The sequence below is a fragment of the Suillus discolor genome (genome assembly GCF_016758755.1).
Source record: "Suillus discolor strain FC423 chromosome Unknown F5147scaffold_52, whole genome shotgun sequence".
In the NCBI taxonomy this organism is placed as follows: Eukaryota; Fungi; Basidiomycota; class Agaricomycetes; order Boletales; family Suillaceae; genus Suillus; species Suillus discolor.
This window is the reverse complement of record NW_024541299.1, coordinates 67,375-86,384: the sequence shown is the minus strand read 5'-3', so window position 1 is coordinate 86,384 and position 19,010 is coordinate 67,375. Positions and strand designations below refer to the sequence as shown.

At 48.1% G+C, this 19,010-nt stretch overlaps 7 protein-coding genes across 7 annotated transcripts; 3 read left to right on the top strand and 4 right to left on the bottom strand.

Annotated features, from left to right (window-relative positions):
• Nucleotides 1–121: 121 nt before the first annotated feature.
• Nucleotides 122–846, bottom strand: F5147DRAFT_709545 (uncharacterized protein). The gene is made up of 3 exons (XM_041438206.1): nucleotides 493–846; nucleotides 309–373; nucleotides 122–249 (listed from the first exon to the last, which is right to left on the bottom strand). The coding sequence occupies exons 1-3, from the start codon at nucleotides 611–613 to the stop codon at nucleotides 181–183; spliced, it is 255 nt and encodes an 84-aa protein (XP_041289691.1). The 5' UTR covers nucleotides 614–846; the 3' UTR covers nucleotides 122–180.
• F5147DRAFT_709542 (uncharacterized protein) lies at nucleotides 786–1,373 on the top strand (the record flags this gene model as incomplete). Its single annotated transcript, XM_041438205.1, has 3 exons — nucleotides 786–1,070; nucleotides 1,123–1,277; nucleotides 1,325–1,373. Coding segments are annotated over exons 1-2 (245 nt in total), but the record flags the coding sequence as incomplete, so codon positions are not given.
• A 2,949-nt stretch (nucleotides 1,374–4,322) lies between these two features.
• On the bottom strand, nucleotides 4,323–6,603 carry F5147DRAFT_639891 (glycoside hydrolase family 71 protein). Its single transcript, XM_041433014.1, has 7 exons — nucleotides 6,017–6,603; nucleotides 5,902–5,961; nucleotides 5,572–5,851; nucleotides 5,279–5,524; nucleotides 5,043–5,226; nucleotides 4,834–4,988; nucleotides 4,323–4,779 (listed from the first exon to the last, which is right to left on the bottom strand). The coding sequence occupies exons 1-7, from the start codon at nucleotides 6,430–6,432 to the stop codon at nucleotides 4,519–4,521; spliced, it is 1,602 nt and encodes a 533-aa protein (XP_041289689.1). The 5' UTR covers nucleotides 6,433–6,603; the 3' UTR covers nucleotides 4,323–4,518.
• Nucleotides 6,604–7,923: 1,320 nt separating this feature from the next.
• F5147DRAFT_747035 (Fcf2 pre-rRNA processing-domain-containing protein) lies at nucleotides 7,924–8,868 on the bottom strand (the record flags this gene model as incomplete). Its single annotated transcript, XM_041439904.1, has 4 exons — nucleotides 7,924–8,142; nucleotides 8,194–8,376; nucleotides 8,433–8,610; nucleotides 8,657–8,868. The coding sequence occupies 4 exons, from the start codon at nucleotides 8,866–8,868 to the stop codon at nucleotides 7,924–7,926; spliced, it is 792 nt and encodes a 263-aa protein (XP_041289688.1).
• Nucleotides 8,869–9,738: 870 nt separating this feature from the next.
• Nucleotides 9,739–15,978, bottom strand: F5147DRAFT_839075 (SEN1 N terminal-domain-containing protein; the record flags this gene model as incomplete). The annotated part of the gene is made up of 12 exons (XM_041444191.1): nucleotides 15,615–15,978; nucleotides 14,958–15,556; nucleotides 14,585–14,907; nucleotides 12,208–14,537; nucleotides 11,952–12,161; nucleotides 11,150–11,901; nucleotides 11,063–11,100; nucleotides 10,935–11,011; nucleotides 10,420–10,886; nucleotides 10,233–10,372; nucleotides 9,807–10,184; nucleotides 9,739–9,753 (listed from the first exon to the last, which is right to left on the bottom strand). Exons 1-12 carry the CDS (start codon nucleotides 15,944–15,946, stop codon nucleotides 9,739–9,741), a joined length of 5,661 nt encoding a protein of 1,886 aa, XP_041289687.1. The 5' UTR covers nucleotides 15,947–15,978.
• An 8-nt stretch (nucleotides 15,979–15,986) lies between these two features.
• On the top strand, nucleotides 15,987–17,339 carry F5147DRAFT_709521 (Translin). The gene is made up of 7 exons (XM_041438204.1): nucleotides 15,987–16,181; nucleotides 16,255–16,345; nucleotides 16,394–16,606; nucleotides 16,667–16,746; nucleotides 16,871–16,966; nucleotides 17,021–17,093; nucleotides 17,151–17,339. Exons 1-7 carry the CDS (start codon nucleotides 16,119–16,121, stop codon nucleotides 17,210–17,212), a joined length of 678 nt encoding a protein of 225 aa, XP_041289686.1. The 5' UTR covers nucleotides 15,987–16,118; the 3' UTR covers nucleotides 17,213–17,339.
• An 80-nt stretch (nucleotides 17,340–17,419) lies between these two features.
• On the top strand, nucleotides 17,420–18,968 carry F5147DRAFT_317576 (SGF29 tudor-like domain-containing protein). Its single transcript, XM_041429196.1, has 6 exons — nucleotides 17,420–17,870; nucleotides 17,920–17,993; nucleotides 18,054–18,378; nucleotides 18,428–18,475; nucleotides 18,541–18,727; nucleotides 18,776–18,968. The coding sequence occupies exons 1-6, from the start codon at nucleotides 17,542–17,544 to the stop codon at nucleotides 18,884–18,886; spliced, it is 1,074 nt and encodes a 357-aa protein (XP_041289685.1). The 5' UTR covers nucleotides 17,420–17,541; the 3' UTR covers nucleotides 18,887–18,968.
• The last annotated feature ends 42 nt before the right edge of the window (nucleotides 18,969–19,010 follow it).

Here is a 19,010-nt window from a genome sequence, read left to right as displayed (position 1 = left end):
AACGGTTGGATCCGCTAAAATAATTTGCGCTCCCATGTGTGGAGCTCCCGGTACTACGCAGGATATTGTAGTTGCATGGTGGATGGGCGAATTACGTGATGTATGCAATGTCACGCTTTGTGTGAGGTCCATCATTAAAGCTCAAACGCCATGGCCAACCAGAAGGTATTTCAATCATTGTCAATCATTTGACATCAAATGAGGGCTAGGATTGTAGAGCGAGACGACAAGGTCGACAACTTTCAAGTGGTGCGACCAAGTCTACCATAATATATCTTGGGTGACACAGAAAATTGACGCCTCTGCAGTTGGATAGATCGGACAGCCAGCGCTGTTGCAGATCTAGCTTCCAAGGAGGCTCGTTTCATTACAGGCAAGCTTTCCATCCCGCAAATGTTGTGGTCGGCGGGCTGGCAAACAGTGTTTGGAACACGCGAGGATGGACCATTCACGAGTTCCTGGCTCCTAATGTCGTTCTCTTCTACCAAGCAGACTGGACATTATACCTCAACGACCGCTCTCCCAACCACAAGAAGTCTGTCACTGTCATGCAGGAGTTGGAGGATTCGACAAGCATAAATGCACAGGCCCTCGTCGCCTTCCATCTGGGCATATCAGGTACACGAGAGAAACTGCAATGGTCGTCGACGCGTGTCACCACATGAAAGGAAGATATCGCCTATTCATTGTTTGGTATTTTCGACCTCCACCTACCCGTCATCTCCGGCGAGACGAAACAAAATGCGCTCGGTCGGCTCTTGCAGGAGATCATCGCTCAGTCGGGAGACATCACTTCCCTGGACTGGGTCGGAATATCATCCGAGTTCAATTTCTGTGTCCCTGCTGACATCGACAAATTTGCGCCATGCACGCTGCCATCTCTATCTGAAGATCGGATACAGACGTTCGCTGCGAAATGCCGCAGTCGTGCAGTTGGCTTGTTGGGCTAAAGGACCGCAGAATCCTACAGAGACTCCATGTGCGCATCGTTTTTCATGATGTTGGAGTCGCTATCAAGGATGTGATCTTTCTGGCCAACAAACTGAGTTGCTTGTCTGGCGGACTGAAGGGTAAAGTAACTATTCTTATTCTCCTTACCCCAACCGCTCACGCCACCCTTAGCCCTATCTTATTTGCATAAAGCAGGTTGGATCCATTCCGATTTCAGCCTCGGGAACGTGAAATGGGCCGTCGGTGACAACGGGGGTATTAGCTAACTGGTCGACTTCGAGTACGCGAAAGAGATGGATTCAAACACTTCTCATGATGTTCGAACGGTAAGAATTTCTGAAGATGATACCTCTCGCTGCTAACTCGTCGGCAGGGAACAATGCATCTCATGGCGATAGAAGTAGAATATTATTATTATTATTTTTTGGATCAGTGTTTATTGTCCGTTGGGGCATAGCCCTATGGTAGACAAAACATGCGAGTATTTACTGTAGCGTACTATATGTTTATATGTGTCCGGTGGTGTACAATCATTGGTCCAGGTGAAACACGAGGACGGTTAAGGCCAGCTAAAGGCGATAGTGAGAGTGCGAGCTCGTTCATTCTTCTTCGTCATCTTCGTCTGCAGGTGGTGTGACGTCACCAAAGGTCTGTTCCATTCTGTGCGTACTCGCTATGAAGCGCAGTAGAGGTTTGATACACTTTGAATTGTTCAGCAGGTTCTTGAGGTGATAGGTCTGCGGGCCGAGTTCGAGTTGGAGTGCGTGGCGTTGTGTTGTGTACTTTGGGCAGGTGATTATGAAGTGGTGGACCGTTTCCTCGCGCTCGCCGCATTGCTGACAGATGGGGCTGGGTACTTTTGCGATGCGGTGTAGGTGCTTGTTTAGCGGGGCGTGTCCCGAACGAAGTTGGAAAAGGAGTGAAGAGTGTCGGCGCGGGAGTTTTTCTATCAGTTTTGAGAAGTGTTTCGAAGGAGCCGTTGCATCGATTTCATGAAGGCGTTTGTATCGCGGTGAGTTTTTCATGATATTTGATGATTCTTCTTTGATTATTCGTCTGAACTGCTGCTTTAGCGCCGACTTGCTGATGGGGAGGACGATTGCCGCGTTTGTTCTTGTGGTGAGGAGGGATTTGGGGAGTTCGTTAGGTGCGCTACTGTTTCCTCTGGCTGCCATCTTCGCTTGCTCATCAGCTGCTTCATTGCCTGGTATTCCGTGGTGGCCTGGGGTCCATCGTACGGTCAACTTGCGTTCGTCGTGCGCGGGTATGAGCTTGCGCAGGTCGTCGTGGAATTTATCCATAAGGTAGTGACCGGGTTTGGAGACGAAGGCCTTGGTTGCCCAAATGGCGGCTTGGTTGTCAACGCCGAGGGCCATTGATCCTTCTCCCCCTTCTTCTTTCAACAGCTCTATTGCCAAGATCATCCCTACTAACTCTCCCTCGTAGACCGTATGCTCCTGGTCTCCTCCTAAGTAGAACTTCTTCGTTCCTACTACTTCGCCATTCCTTATCAGTACTGCCGCTCCTCCTACTCCTCCGTCTATCGCCGAGCCATCAGAATATGCTCGGAGGTCTTCGTCTGCGCCTTCATCGTCGTTGACGGCTGTGGCTGCGTCTGCCGCTATCTCTGTTGCGACTGTCCGGGGTCCACTTGGGGTAGTGTCGTATTGGCTCGATTGTTTCTACCGTGTGCGGGTTGAGTCGGAATTCGTTGAGTAGGCGGTGTATGGGCGACGGATGTCTCTTGCAGCTTCCAAAGTTTCTTCTGGTACAGGCGTTGTACGCTACGCGGATGCCCTTGTAAAGGGGGTGCGACTTATGCATCGTGATCATGCGTAAAGTGGCTCTGTGGCACACTTTGCGTAATAGCTGTTGAAAAGGGAGTATATCAGCATGCGCGTCTAAGAGATCAGTAGCAGAGGTTCTCATCCCCCCCGTTATCATAGTGGTTGCCATCCGCTGAACTCTGGCCATCTTCGATGCGAAACCTCTCACTCCTCGGCCGGCGTTCTTCTTTCCCCTTCCTTTTGCGACGAGTCCGGAGCACCAGATGTCTGCCGCGAAGTAGAATATTAGCGGTACCTTGACTCTTCCACCCCCGAGCTTCCCTTCCACCTGTTGGAACATCTCGTGGTGCAGACCTCCCGCTCGCTCCTCCATTCCGCGTGAATCTCCTGCACGACATCGAATCTGTATGGTGGGTATATACGTGGATCTTCTTTTATCACACGGACATGACCACGGCGAACTCCAACAATTCCTTTTATGCGCATGCGCAGTGGAGACAATTCCAGATGGCATTCCCTGGTGTGATTTGCCAGGGAATACGCGAGCACTTCATCTGGGAACTTCAGAATAACTGCAGTTCTGTCCTTTCAGATATATGCTCTGATGTTTGCAATTTTGCACAGACTCTCTAAGACAGTCATGAAACGGCAGAGTCTAAATACCCCTTGTTTGCGCTTGATGATTCCCTTCTGGAAGATGTGCATAGAAAAGCCGCAGAGTATCTCCATGATGCGACAGAATGCTGGTGATATCGAACTTTGTCCGCTCTCCAACCTCAAGCAGAAGAGGAAGGTGAAACATTCCCGACGCCAGATAATGCAGGGAAGAGGATCCGACACGGTTGATTTCTTCATTGATTGTATGATAAAGACGAGAAGTATAAATCCCACATGCGTCCCAGTCCAGACCATACACATTAAAAAATACAGATAATCACTATGACGGTAATTAATGTTTCCCTGACGATGCTAACTCTCACCATCTGGTCGTAGAACTGTTTCCTTGGTTAGACTTTTCATTCAAGCGAATACAGACGGACATCGTGCAATAGCAGAATGCCTCATTCTTGACAAATTTGAGGACGTGACAACCAACTCCAATGTCCCTGCCTTATGTCGAAGTCGTATGAGGTACTAGGGAATTTAGTTTTTGGCGGGTTAAAAGACATGGCTCGACAAGGACAGTATTTATATGCTCAAGGCTGAGGGATATCTGGAACGCGGTGTGGCAGATTTTTTTCGTGCACCGCAGTCCTAGTAGCAGGCTTGAGATCATTGATATCTAGAGCAAAGACTCATATCTTCACAACCGTTTATTCTGAGCTCCGGTCGGCCCATTAGCAGGAGTACATGCCCTCCGAGTTTAGACTGCTTATCATACTATCTCCCGCAGAAGGCTTCACAGGGTTGTTGCGTACGCTTTACCTGAAGCATTCGTTCCCCCCTTCCCAATCATAACTAGCAACAGTGTGTAACACGAGTCCGGGAGCTGCTGCAGCCATCTCGCTAAGATGATATTCAATTATTATGTACCGAAGTCAAATTGAAGTCCTACACACTGACTCATGAGTGGTCCAGAATTTTTTGCACTGCAAATTGATTGTATCATGAGAAAGAGAACCCTTGCTTGCAAGGTAAGTATGCTGTACACCAGCGTACATGGTAACTAGCAGAAGATATATAGATACAATGCACTCAAGCGCGAAAATGTAATCCTATAGATGGTATATTTGAATCACAACCGAAAATTTGTCGAGAATAGCGAATGCTGAACATGAGACTAAGGAGAGGCAACAACGAGGACATTAAAGTTATATGTCGTCGGGTTAGCCTCAAAAGTGAAGTCTGTTGCCTGCAGATCAATGACGGTCTGCCCTCCTCGGGTTAGTGTGCCAGACATAGTCCCGCCGGGTTGTATGGGTACAGCTAACTTAGAAACGCCAGCCGGGACGTTGAAAGTTTGTGATTGACTAGACGAGGTCGAGAGTACGACTGTGGCAGGGGAGGTCGCCAGAACCACGGCCCAGACATTGTCTGAAGTCTAGATTTATCGCAGTTGAGATAAGCACCCCATTGATATCAACAAAGCACATACAATCTGGTAATTGGTTGGTTTTCCAACTGGGTCGTTTGACGCAGAAGCCGAGGCAGCATGTGGACGCGACCACATTATGAGCTGGTCTTTGGCCGGAGTGGGGTATGATCCTGTCTTGAAGGCTGAGGCGTAATAAGACGTAAGATTGAGCCAGCCTAAAGGACCTAAGTTAGCATTCGGATCATCTGTATAAACTAGTAAATGCGCACCAGTGTGATCATTGCCATCAACCCATGCTTGACTCATGGGTTGGGCGCCCTCTATCGGACCAATGTAATGCGACTCTCCGAAATCATTCCAAGAAATGATTTGTACGAAATCTACCTGGTCGCGGATCTTGATCAATGACTCCCACCGAGTAGCGTACAAGTGATCATCGCTGAGATAAATCCACTACAGGAGCCTTGTCAGCGTCCGCAACATGTACGACGGAAGGGCGACCCACGTTTTTGTTGTAAGTTGACGGGCCATAATGGGTGAAAAACCACGGAGACACAGCTGCCATGTACGTTTTACCACCGCCCATTGCAGCCAAGCTCGAGATGTATGTATCATCTGGAGTCGTTGACCCGATGACATTAGACAATACAGAGTTGACGGTGGAGGATAGACCACTCGCGATGTCTCCGAGCAGACCAGGTATGGACGATACATATGAAGTCGTAACTTGAATTGGCCATCCGGAATTCCACTGAGAACAATTAAATTCATGCAGGATGTGATACTGGAATAACCTACATTGAACATGCCATCAATCACCCCACTGTAGGAATTGAACTGTGATGGATCGACGAAAAATGATGGCACAAAATGAACTGCGGAAGATCCTGTCAACTGTTGCACGAATTGAGTAGACCATCCAGAAGCGACGGATCCCTGTCCGAAAGTGCAAGTTTCGCCAGAGAAGGTTGAGGCCATAACGCGGCCATTGTAAAGCAGTTGATTGGGGTGTGTGGCATAGGTTGTTATATAAGTACGAAGATTTGCAGCGTCGGAAGCTGTGGTACAAGGCAAAGAACTGTACGAATGATGATCTGCTGAAGAAGATGAAATGAATAATTAACTTACGACATATCAAAGGACATGAAGAGCTTGAAACCAGATCCAGATTGGAGAGCGGCTTGATAGCTAGGAATTTGCTGAATTAGAAGTCGATTACTCAGTTAAAAACATAGGGACTTACGCATTGGCCACCTGTGAAGGCTGCCAAGAATCCACTCCTACGTTCAAAGCAAAACCGTCGATTCCGCTGGAATGCGCAAGAAAGATATCCGCAAGCCAATTATCCACAGTATAGGGGTATGAATTTCCGACCATGAAGTGTGCAATAACATATTTCGATGATACAGAAGGAGAGCTTGTACCAGCGGGTGCCTGGGAAGTCGTTGTCATAGTTGCTGGAAAAGAAGAAGAACTTGCAGGTGTCACGCTGGACGATGGTCCAGCAGACGAATTGAGGAGAAGTACAGGCTGCACAGCAGAATTGTGGTGGTTGAAATGGTTTATGTGTCTGCCAGTCCTCAAGGGAGAAGCTAGGGAAAGAGCGACAAAAGAAAGAAAAATGAGTGGAAAGTGCACGAGCATTGCTGGTGACACCATGAGTGAAACGAGTGTGTTAGGAAGTGAGTGGAAACCTGAAGGTTAATAAAGAGTTTGCGGCGCAGCCGACACGACTCAAGGAAGCTGGTAAGTAATGAGAGAAAAAGAAGGGTTTGGACTCATTCTTATTATATATCATCCGAGTCGTAGGGCGCTTGATCCTAGTTAATGTACACAGAACGTCAAATTTTCAAACACAAGCTGAGAACAATGACGACTGCCGTCACGGTCCGCCCGGCTACACCGAGCTTATTGTTCCATGTGACTCATCACGTGACCTCGACAAAGTCATTTGGCTGACAGTCATCGGGGGTTTCAACGTTTCAACGTCTGGAGCACTCTGGATTATTCGAATCCGACACCCAAAGGAGGGTTTTGTAGGTACCCGTCTCTGTCTTGCAAGAAGTTTGTGGGTTTTTGAGTGGTTCGTGGTTGTCACTTTGCATCGTGTGTTTTTCATGTCCCGCAAACTTCTGTGCATGGCGTTGTCAACTCATTGTCCACTCTTAACTTCCGTTTCTTCGAGGCTCGATCTTATCTTGAATCTTTATGTACAACATTGCCGCACTTCAAGGTTTGATGTAGGCCGATGGGTATTCAATCTGCGGACTGATTAGTTTGGCTTTATTTGGTTCTTCGTATGATAGACGGGCTGTGGTGCCTTATGTTAAAAAATAGTTATTGAATGTATCTGGTTTGCTCTCAGGACGACCGTAGTTCTGAGCTGAGTAGTTGAGACGAGGGGATACATTACTGATAAAGCCGGGCGGAGTCGGGGACTGGCGGTTAACCGCCGTTACGATGTAATTTCACCGGTGGAAAAAGGCGGTAAAATATCAGTTTCCCTGCTGTGTGAATGACACGACTTTTACTCGAGCATATTAGCGAAAGCTCATTCAAGTCCCAACGTGCGACCTCGGCTTCGTATACGGTGTGCTTGCGGTCGAATCCTAGATGGTATTTTAGTATACGCCTTCGCGAGTTAGTGCGGCTGCGGCTCCTAACCCTCCACCGTGACTTGAGCTATCGTGTATATTTGAACGTTGTCGGTAAGTTCTCGTTGCTCTTTGATTGCGTCCTTTTCCTTGGGGGAGATGTGTGCGCGGTAGACTATTGGTTGCTTTTTGACCGAGTTTTGCAGCGGATCTATCGTTTCGACATCATCGGGGTATATTTGGAAGGACGCTATCAGGTTGTGGAGTGATGAACGGTGCCGGGATATGTTTCGGTGCTTGACAACGTGTTGGAGATGTGGGTGGAGAGGGTGGCGTTGGGGGTAAAGTGGCAAGGCGTATCGCAGCTCGATGGCATGTCTTCTGGAGGAGAAGAGGGGTGGGTAGTAGATTGGCGTGCGTGTATTTGCCGTTCCTATGGATCCCCTCTGTTCTCTTGTCGAGTCGTCGCGGAATATTGGTTTGAACCATAAGTCAGCGCCATATGTGAATTTCGGTACTGCTACTGTGAGATATAACTGGCGCATGGAGAATGTAGTTACCACTTCGGCCTGCGCAACGCCTTCTTTTGGTGTAAGGTGTTCTTTCCTCTTGCGCCCCTCACCGCCTGCAGGTCCTCAAACTTCCTCTTCGCATACCGTCGTGCTTCCGCGTCATCGACTAACTCGTCGACAAAAGTTCTCTTGCGATGAGCGCGAGGAAGGTTGTCCGTACTTGCTGTGCCGAATGGCGTGTTCGTAGTCACAATAGTACCAATCTAAGCAAAAAATAAGCCTCTACGATACGATAATTCGTGTTGAAAACCTACAGCAAAATGTTTCGGGAGTCCTTTGATGCCCTTCCCATCGCCATCGTCTTTACGGTAGAAGCGTTTGGGATCGAGCTGATTACGCAGGCGAAGAGCCTCGACTTCACGATGCAATCGAGGGAGATCGGCTTCGGCGGGTGCTGGAAGGTCAAACCAGCTTGGTCCAGCGGTTTGGTTTCTCATCTGAAAAAATACACGTCCGTGAGTCCTTCAATTGATACGGTCATAGTGACACTTACAGATATTTTGCCGGTAAGCGTTGGTTTTGGAGGGGGTGCAGGAGTAATGGTTCCGGAGGTAGCTGCCTCCGCGTGCTGTACGTCTGGGTCTCGTACAGTAGCAGGTGCGTCGCGTCTATCTTTGACAAATTCGAAATATGCAGGGGGAAGCTGCCCGGGATCCAATGGCGGCAATGGTCTATAGCGAAACTGAGAAAAATAACGAAGCATATAACATGCAATACCTTTGCGATTCGTCGCCACCCAATTTAATAATGTCTTCTCCGTCACCAAACACATGTGCCCTTTTCAACTTGACCGCCTCTCGAATATTTGACCTGGCGTTGTCTAGAAGAGAGCGCAAGTAAGCATCGTCCAAGTCCGAGTCCGAGTCCGAATCCGAATCCGAGTGGGATGAATTTGAGCTAGAGTCAGACGAAGAACTTTCTGACGCCATGTCTTTTGTTGTTATTCCATTTCCTTGAGCCGTTGCAGGCAGGGTCGACATAGTTTGAGATATTAACGTAGTCAGACTGGTCGATCTCGGAGTGATTTGGCAGGCGAAGCAAGGGTTTGAAATTTGGCAGATGGCAGGTATGCCGCTTTGGGTAAACAACGCAAATTCTTTCATAATCATTTTCACCGTGAAAAGTACAGTATCCTCCCAAATACAATAGTACTACATCGCGCCGGAGCACTGAACCTTTGGCTTGGATGATCAATATTGATTGATTAAGCGGTGAATCGTCATAACCTGGTGTCAGCCCAACAATCACTGTCGATGCATGGTCTTCCTTCTCAGAGCGCGCCTCTTCGCAACTATCAGTGCTAATCGGACTACTACCTGACCATAAGTGCAGGGTGACAGGAACTCACCACGATCACTGAACGTATCAGCGATGCAGACGATACCTGTATCGACGTACTCCTGCGCGCTGGTATCATCGACAATGATTTCCACGTTACGGCTGACAACCCCAATCGCTTGCATGCATTATTGATACCGGGTTTTTTTACTCCAACTCGATTTCACCTTCACTGAGCAGTCCTGCGTAACGTCTCTTGTGCCTTCGCAAGACCTGGCCATTCGTACGATGCTCCTAGTCTTTGTTTACCGAGCTGATTGCAGTGTTGTTATCTGCAACTGTGTCCACGATGAAAGGATGGGCGTGCTATATTCTCTATTGTACAATGTATTCATCACATTGCTAGTCCAACCTCGGGCTGGATGCAAGCAACGTGGGAACGTATATCATTCTGACATTATCCTCGTAAGGCCTGAGGGTGAATTACTTGTACAATTGAATGGCGATATCCAAGCGATTGCCTATGGTTTCCCAGGCTGATAGAATGATGACTATGAGCACTGATCACCGAAACTCAAAGAAATATTACCTTGTTCTTCTTTGGTATAAAGATGCTACCTTTCTCCTTCTTGAACCGTTTTGGAGGTGGCTGCGTTGTCCTGGTTTCATGTGGTCCAGAGGTTGAAGGTTCACCGTTCACACCTTCAGCCAAACGACGCTTCTGGCCAACGTCTCTGGGAACCGTCAGGTTTGCAGGAGGATCTTTCATCGATGGTTGCTCCTCAATCGTCTGTGAAGGTTTAGAGGAGGGAGGCCGACGACTAGACTCAGCAAAGCTTTTGGGAGTGACTAGATCATCTGGTCTAGGCGGCAAAGTCACGACTGGCTGCTTCTTGGGTTTCGGTGGTGATGGAGGCCGGCGAACTTGGGGGTTCACAGCTTGAGTGGTAAAGAAGCCAACATCCGCCTGTATCTCATTAAGTTCAGCGAGCGAAGGAGAATCTGAATGTCAGACCTCTGTGAGTAATGACCTTTCGCGAGCGTCCTGTACGATATTGCGCCAGTTCTCGTCGCTTCGCTCGAGAGTAGGCGCATGACCCAGAATAAAGAGAGATGAACGCGCACGAGTTATAGCGACATTCATTCTCCGAACGTCTGAGCGCCTTTAGCTGCCTGTGCGTATACAGATTGAAACATCATACCCGACAGGAAACCGACAGATTGCACTCTGGGACCAGCACGAACACAAGAAAGGATGATAATATCCTTCTCTTGTCCCTGGAATCCATCAACAGTGTGGAAGTGTACCCTGCCCTTAATATCTCTCCCAAATCGTTGTTCAAAAGCTCGTTGGAGCTCCATGACTTGACCGCGGTACATGGAAACGATGCCAACGCGGAAGTCAAAGTCTATGTCGGAAAACTCCTTACACAAGCGTGCATACAAGGCGAGGGCGACTTGGCTCTCCGTAATGTTTGTTAGAGAATGACCGCTTGCAGGGGTTTCTAGTCCCCGGTGAACGTTGAAGAACCTGTATGTGCCGAATTTAGGATGTAAATGCCACGGCTGCTTGGTTTTGACATCCATATCTGAGCCATCCAAGAGTCGACCCTGGTAGAAGATCCTGCTGGGAAGACGGCTAATATCGGGGTGCATGCGGTATTGGATGCTAAAAACCATAAGCGTATAGACTACTGGTGAAAGACGAAAGACATACCTGAGGAGGTGGACAGCATCGGGGCGGTGTTTCTGAAGGCGCACGAAGAGCGATTGATTATACCGGTACTTACAGGCCTTCAATCATGATCAGCATATATTCGGCAGGACTGCTTGAGCTCGGCTTACCTCCTGAGACAAAACTGTGGGAGGAAGTTGTTGTGGATCTAGACAGGGCTCAATGGGATGTCGGGAGAACGAAGGCATATTACTTACCACCAACCATAATGCATCTTTGACAAGGAAACTTGAGTGGAATCAATGAGCTCAACTCAATGGACTGGGCCGCTTCGTCGATGATGACCATTTCGAAATCAAGCTGTTCGAGCGTTTCATGCCCTGCACCTGACAAAGTGCAACAAATGACATCTGCCTCTTGGAGAACCTCCATCCTAACGCGCCTCCGTATAGCATCGAGTGTCCTAGAGTCCGATTTTTGTTTATCTTTCAACCGATCAAACTGCTGCGTCAGCGTCATCCGTCGTGAGTTTAGTTTCTTGATTTCTTCCTCCAGGACCACCATCCGGGCATTGTTGTCGCGAACAGAAGCCAGCTCATCCAACTTCTGCTGCTTGACCTGCTTGACCTGCTCGATTTCGCCTCGTAACACGTTTATCTCGTTGTGCGCATCCTTGGAAGTGTTGTTGGGAGTTTGCCCATTGAGCTTTTGTTCTACCAAGTAGTCAAGAGAAACTTCTTTCACGCTGATATCGATAGCCTTTTCTGTTCCAACTCGGACCACTTTAAGGGAACTTGCTTTCCGTTGAGGGCCTCTGTATCCTTCTTTGAGACGACCAGCAATTTCGTCAATGGCAGCATTGCTAGGTGCGCAGAGTAGGATTTTCTTCACGGACTCTGAAGAGGTTGCGGTTTTTCCAACATGAATGGATGTCGCTGCACGTGGACGCTTCTGAAGAAAAGCTTCGACGAGACCGCAGATAGTTGATGTTTTTCCAGTTCCGGGAGGTCTGTGGAGATTTTCATTCAAGATGCCGGTCTGATGCCAGATAAAACTTACCCTTGGATGAGCGCAAAACCATCTATCTTAAGCGATCCCATTATAGCTCGTGCCTGCGGCTCGTTGACACTGTATGCGGACATGGTGTGCTGTACCTCGTGCTGCTCAAGAGGTGGCATACCAGACAATTTCGGAGTTAATATCATTTGAAAGAGATCATAGTGGGGCAATGCCATAAGAGCTCCATACTCCCGGTGAAGAGTGCTCAAGCTATCGAGCGATAAGCAGTTATCGTAACACAGACAGAAAAACACACCTGAAAGCCTTCTTCAGGCTCCAAACAGTGTTGATATGCAGACCTATGTCGCCCATAGTGGAATGCACGAAGCAGCGGAGACCCATCTGCGATCCAATTGGCGTGGTCCTAAAACTCTGAACCTTCATCATGATCGACTTTTTACCCTCGGGATGTCGGAGTAACACGACATCCGTCTCCCCCAGCCGCCAATCTTTCTGGACAGGCTCCGAAATGGTTGCATCAAAGTCGACGAAATCATCGGTGAAGTGCTTGGAGGTGATTTTACAATCGTACACTCCTTCTACGTTTTCTTTGGCTTGAACAATTTGAGACCAACATTCTAGGAGTAACAAGGGCTCAAAAACTCGGAGATAGTGCTGATAGTCTTGGAAGGTATCGGGAACATGAAGCAATGGTGCTTTTTGGGCAACAGTGGGAGGGTTGGGACCATCGTGGTCGTAATTCCAAGATAGGAGGGTGCGATGCAGTCCGGTGATGTCTGGCTTCAAACGCAATGCCCGACGACGAGCATCTTCTCGACGGTGGAGACGCTCCATAGTTGCACTCTTGGCTTGGTTTTGAATGTCCAGTAACTTCACTTGACGTCTTTCCATGGGCTTCTTGACTTTTGGTGATCGCTGGAATTTACCCAAGGCGACCAGACCGCCCTGCACGGTTTCAGCCTCAGATCCAGAATCACTGGAATATTCTGATGAAGGGGCCGAGGGGAGTGTTGGTGCTTTACTGACGCTCGTCGACGTACTCGTTGATAACCGCTGGAACTTGGGAAATGCGCCCTTCATAACGTCGGGTTTGAGTTGGTCATTATCATTGGGTTTCCGACGAACGACATCACTTTGCTTTCGTGCTGCCGCCTGTACCTTCTGCGGTGGGGGTTCGTGGGGTTTGGTAGGTCGAGGCGGCGGCGCATGAACAACGGAAACGATTTCAACTTCCTTCTCCTCGAATGACGTCAGTGCGTCCTCTAACTGGGCTATTCGGCTTGCATCAAGTTTGGTCTTTGAAGTGCCGGACTTATCCTTGCGGGAAGCCTCGACGTGCCTGTTCAGCTTGGCAAGAGTAGCTTCCGATGGAGGAATATCAGTTGTCCGAAAACATTCGAGAAGCGTCTGAAGCAGCGCAAAAGATTGATGGAGAAGCTCTTCATCAGAAAGCCGCAGCCACCGTGCAAGCTCTGTAAGCACTGGCTGCAGATCGCTCATCATGTTCTTCCCCATCCGGGAAAGTTTTCGAACCTTTCCTGTTAATAACGAGGACGATTCATCCGTAGCAGTGACGCTAGCAGACTCCATTACTCTCCACTGCGCCAGAAGGTCTCTCCCAAATATGAGCGCATCTCGCATCCAGACTGTCATGTCCGGAATTTCAAAGTACTCTGACCAGAGAGGCGTGCGTTTGAATATCACGGTAATGGACCGTGTCATCAAGTTCCACAGACGAGGTATCTGTGCTGCAGGCGCTTCTTTGTCTTTTGACCGCAGGAATGAGCTGTCGTGTAACAGTCCGTCTGGACTGGAGCACAAAACCTCAATGACGTCGGTGAGACACTGCACAAGCGATTTGGAAAGGCTGCAGGCCTCCGGTACCTGTGGTGCGTAGTGAATGTATCGTTCCAGGAAGCTGAAGATGCCCTCAAACGAAGAGTCTGAGAGATTGGAAAGAAGGGCACGAAAGCAATCAATCCGAACGTCGACATCAAATGCTTGGCCAACAAGCGTCTTCGCAGCACCTTGGAGGTCTTCAATGGGAGACAGCATCAAGACCATGACATCGCATGCGACTCCAGGTCGACCCAAGACATCAAGAACGAATGACCTCTGGTTGTAGTTTGCTAGCTTGGATACTACATCAAGAAATCCGCTTCGAGAAATATCGAGGCATCGATTGATGGCATCAAAAGCTTGGGCATTTGGACTCGAAAGAACGAGTCTGTACGCGACTTTGTTCAAGAAGTCGATATGAGAGAACTGGGCAACAATGGCAATGATGGCGACGACGCCATCTGTGTCATTTGTCTGTAGAGACTCGTATGTCTTCTTCCACATTTGTTCTCTAATAGCACAGACGGGGAACACCTTCGTGCGTCCTGCCAAGAACTCGCAGGAGGTTGTGATAGATTTGGAAATTTCATTGGCGTCCTGAGTCAAAGACGTCGTGATGAGCTCACGAGCAGCGCTGCGAACTTCTTTCCACTGCGAATTTGCGTGCAAGCGACCAAAAGCCACCGAAATGAAAACCTCTGCATGAATGTCGAGTACACTTGAAACTGCCACGCGACGTGACAACGTCTCGTCAGACTGAGTTTTCCGCACCTGAGCGGCTAGTAACTAGGAACATTCAGTATAACGTCGGATAGGAAGATGAAAACACTAACTCGAACAGCGGAATACATGATCGCTGGACGTGCTTCCTGGAACCGTTCATGCTGCAATTCCTCACAAAGAAAATCCACAATTCTTGCTAGAACATCCTTATATATGGCAGAATCGGATATTGTTGCAAGATACTCCCCGAACCACGACAAGAACCATGGTTTTTCGCCTGCCGACTTGAGATCCTGTAGCATATCACTGAAGGAAGGATTGTCCTTGATTGCATCGAAAACGACCTGGGGATACTCTGGACCCTCGCCTTGCCATAACTTATTTCCTAAACGCTTGAGCAAGAAGAGTAGACACTTTAAGATATCAGAAAAATCTAATTTCACATTTACTGGGCAATCATTCCAACAAACGAAATCAACTCACGTCGTCCAATGTCGTGTAGATGGCCTGTCACGATTCTTCGATAGCCAATTTCTTCAGATGGTTTGGCGAGAACTTCCGTTGGGAGATGTCGCAGAATGTGGCTGAATCCAGCCCAAAGTTCGCTCGAGTCGGAGGAGAATGAGTTCGATATGACACTGTCCGTTGTCGTTCCTTCGCCTTCGCGAGACAGTGTCAAAGCCCTTGTGACTGCTTGGAGCGCCAATTCATGTCCAGCAACAAACTGGTGTTCTAACATTGGGACCTGGGTGCTTTTGGTGATTTGAGATTTCGCCCACTGTCTAACGGCAGAGGATTCATCTATTACGAGTACAAACAAACCAGGAGGAGGCGGATCCAGTGGCCAGATTGAGATGGGCGGGCAGGCACGAATAAGGGGCAAGACCCGAGGGTCGCGAAAGATGCGCATATTTGAGACCATGTGGTATAACAGAGGTTGAGGCACTTCTTGAGGTGTCTGAGAAGAGCTGGACAGGTCTATTCCAGTGCGTACGAGAGCCTCTACGACCACCGATAGTTCCCAGTCATCGAACTTGCTATAGAATGATCTGAGCACATCATCAGAGAATGCGCCAAAATAACTGCGGGATGGTCAGTTGAAAACACGCATTCTAAGCACTGTCTCGTTGAGACACTCACGTTGTCCGAGAGCTAGCCTTCACTTCCCCAAACCCTCTGATACACTGACAGCATCCTGAGAGACAAGACTTCAACCTTCTTTTCCAATCATCCACTCTGGGACTGTCGTATGCAAAGAGCCTTAGTAGAAATGTAGCAGCGCCAATGGTGAGCTGGTTGGCGCGACTGCAAAACCAGTGGTAGGTATTATCAGGTGCGGATGGTGGAATATTCATCAAATATAAATATAATGGCTGAAGAATATCTTCTGCTCCATCGACCGTATTCACGGGCGTGTCGCGAACTGAAGTAAGTAATGTCTTGACTTTGGAGAGTTCGACATCGGAGGTCATGAACGAAGAGGTTGGTAGTTGAAGTTTCTGAAGGAAAGCAGCAACCAAAAGCGGTCCGAGTCACGAGCCCTACATATGTATTTGCAGCTCAGTAATAAGCCGATATGATCTCAACCAGACGGTGTTAAGGTCTTCTCAGTACAATAACTCGTGGGCGCCTCATCATCGCAATATGGATTCTTGTGATGTAGAACGTCTTAACGAACTCTTGGAGCAGGATGTAGAACTGCGAGAGGTACACATTTAATTTTTATAATGATATGGGAACTCGCTGATCACCGCTGACCTCCAAAACTTCCCCCTTCTAGAAAATCAAGGAGCAAGTGACGGATCTGGATAAGAAGACTCGCAACATGGTCGGGGTTCTCAATAAGATCCATTCGACACCTCCCGAGTCAAGTTCTGCTATTGCTAACTCTTTTGGCTGATTACCGATGCCTATCTTAGTTCCAGGTCTCCTTGATAGTGTGCGCCCAATATTGCACAGTTGTCAGACCACCAGTGCTGCAATGGCTGCACTCATCCCCCCTAGCCAGTTCTGGCGATGGAAGGAAATGTGGACCAACTCTTTGCGCACTGCCATCTTTTCAGCTGCCTTGGTCGAATTTCTTGCAACAGGGAAACTCATTTCCCTGCCAGAAGTCTGCCAGATTCTAGGGAGTAAGCATTGTTTTCCTATCTGTGGTATGTGCATACTGACTATTCTATTCCGGATTCCAGTCAAAGATGAATGGAAGGGCCGATTTGCACTGCCTGTCGAAGATTATCTTCACGGTCTGATAAGCCTTGTGAACGAGTTGGTAAGTCAGATCATGTTGATTTGAATGCATTCGGTTGTTGTTTTCTCGCAACAGCCTTCTCCGATAGCTTTGGCGATTTTTACCCTCGCGATACGTTCAACTCACTCATCATTATTCTGTATAGTCTCGTCTCGCTGTAAACGCAGTGACCCTTGGGAACTTTGAAGCACCTATTCAGATATCTATCTTTGTGAAAGATCTATTCGCCGGATTTTCGATGGTTAGTTTCAAGTGTATAACTGGAAATAGCTCCAATGAATTTGATGGTGTCCAGTTGAATCTAAAGAATGACACGCTCCGGCGACGTTTTGACAGTCTGAAATATGATCTCAAGAAAATAGAAGAAGGTGGGCTCACACCGTGTGCGGGCTGTATGTCACAGTCTTTGACTACCTTTTGTTCAGTGGTATACGATGTCTCGCTCCGGAAATTGGCACCTCCTCCACAGGGAGGACATCAAATCTAAAACAATTTTAATGTAACAACGTTCGACAATGTTGTGTTCGCAATATCAATACTTGGATACTCCAGTAGAAAATGTACTAGTAGATGACTTGACCCTATCAACGGCGAACCCACTAAGATTGCACTAAGAGATTCGAAATTGACGTGATGATAGGGTGGCGGGGGCCCTCGGTCATTGCTAGGAGTAGACTCCGCGACAACTGTTTGTATTCAACTCCAAGACCGACATCCACGTTTTCACAGCCTTTCGTTCCACTTCGTACATAAACTCACCTAGAAATACTCGCTAACAACTATTTTCTGCACCTCATATAGCTAAAGTCAACAAGAATGGATAGAAGGCGTGTACCACCGCGACCTCAGGAAGGTATGTTCTCACGCTCAGATCATCGCCCTCAGACAACCCGAACGGTGCGGACTGCTCACTTAGCATCAGAGGTAGAATGCTGGTCGCAAGCATCTAAGTCATTGGTAGCATTCTCCAATATTTATGCCAACCCTAGCAGCCTCGAAACTATCGGGCGCGTCAACAGACTAATCTCCGCGTGGCCCACTGATGACGTCCTTCCGGCTGAAGGGTATGATCACTTGAAAACCAATTACAAACGGCTGTCTTCAGCCTTGAAAGATGTTCAACACATTAATGAAGAGGAAGTCAAGTACGCTGATTTCTTAGCCTCCCCGTAAAGTATCACATATTTTTTCCAGGGCCATCGAGAATGTTATCGAAAAACTCGACGTTTTGATAGCCCTTCGAAAAGCACCAGAGTTGCCCTCACAAGGTAATATTGTATTTTACCCTAATCTTTAGACTCTTGCTCAGCCAAGCACATTTTGTTCAGAGAAGCGAAACAAGCGCCCAAGGCCCCCATCACCTAGTACTGCCACGGCCACGTCAGTTACGCCACCCCTGATGTCTGCCACGCGGCCTATGACAACACAAGTAACGTCTTCGCGAAGCTCGACAGGCCCTTCTCCTGCTATCCCATTTTCGAGAGAGCCAAAGGCTCGCAGAGAAGCTCTTGCGAAGCAGCTGCCATTACAAGAAGGGCGAAAAGTTGCGTTCCATCCACCTGCGGGAAAGGCAGCTGACGGTAGCACGGCTGACGCTGATGAAACATGGATCCTGGCTGTTATCACAAAGTGTATAAATCAGGATAAGAATCGGTGGGGCTCATTTTTGGGGGGTGTTCTTCTAAACCTTATTATTTATTAGGTATGAAGTGCAAGACGTTGAACCTCAAGAAGACGGACAGCCTGGACAGTAAGTATTCATTTTTCATTATCATCATACGGAATATACCACTTGATATCAAACACCATCCTCAGATGTTATAACACAACCCTTCGAGCCATTATACCACTACCGGATCCGAACGCCTCTCCAACAAGTGCCGCGCATTTGAATGCGTATCAGGAATTCCCTGCTGGTTCGACTGTCATGGCGCTCTATCCAGACACGAGCTGCTTTTACAGAGCTGAGGTCATATCCCCCCCGAGAGACGTACCAGGACGCGTAAGATAGTCAAACTTTTACCGCGTTTACGTGACTCATTTAATTTAGGGTGTGACCACCAAGACCATTGCCTCGTACTACCAGCTCAAGTTTGAAGATGATGACGACCAAGAACATTCTGTTGCTGCACAGTGGGTTGTTGAGTGGCCCAAATCATGACTATATCACATGTCTTGGCATTAAGTATCTTTATTTACCATGATTTCTTGAATGTCCATGATGTTTCTAGGCAGTCTGCCAGACCAATGGAGATCGGGTTTAGTCTGACTTTGCAGCAATGTGT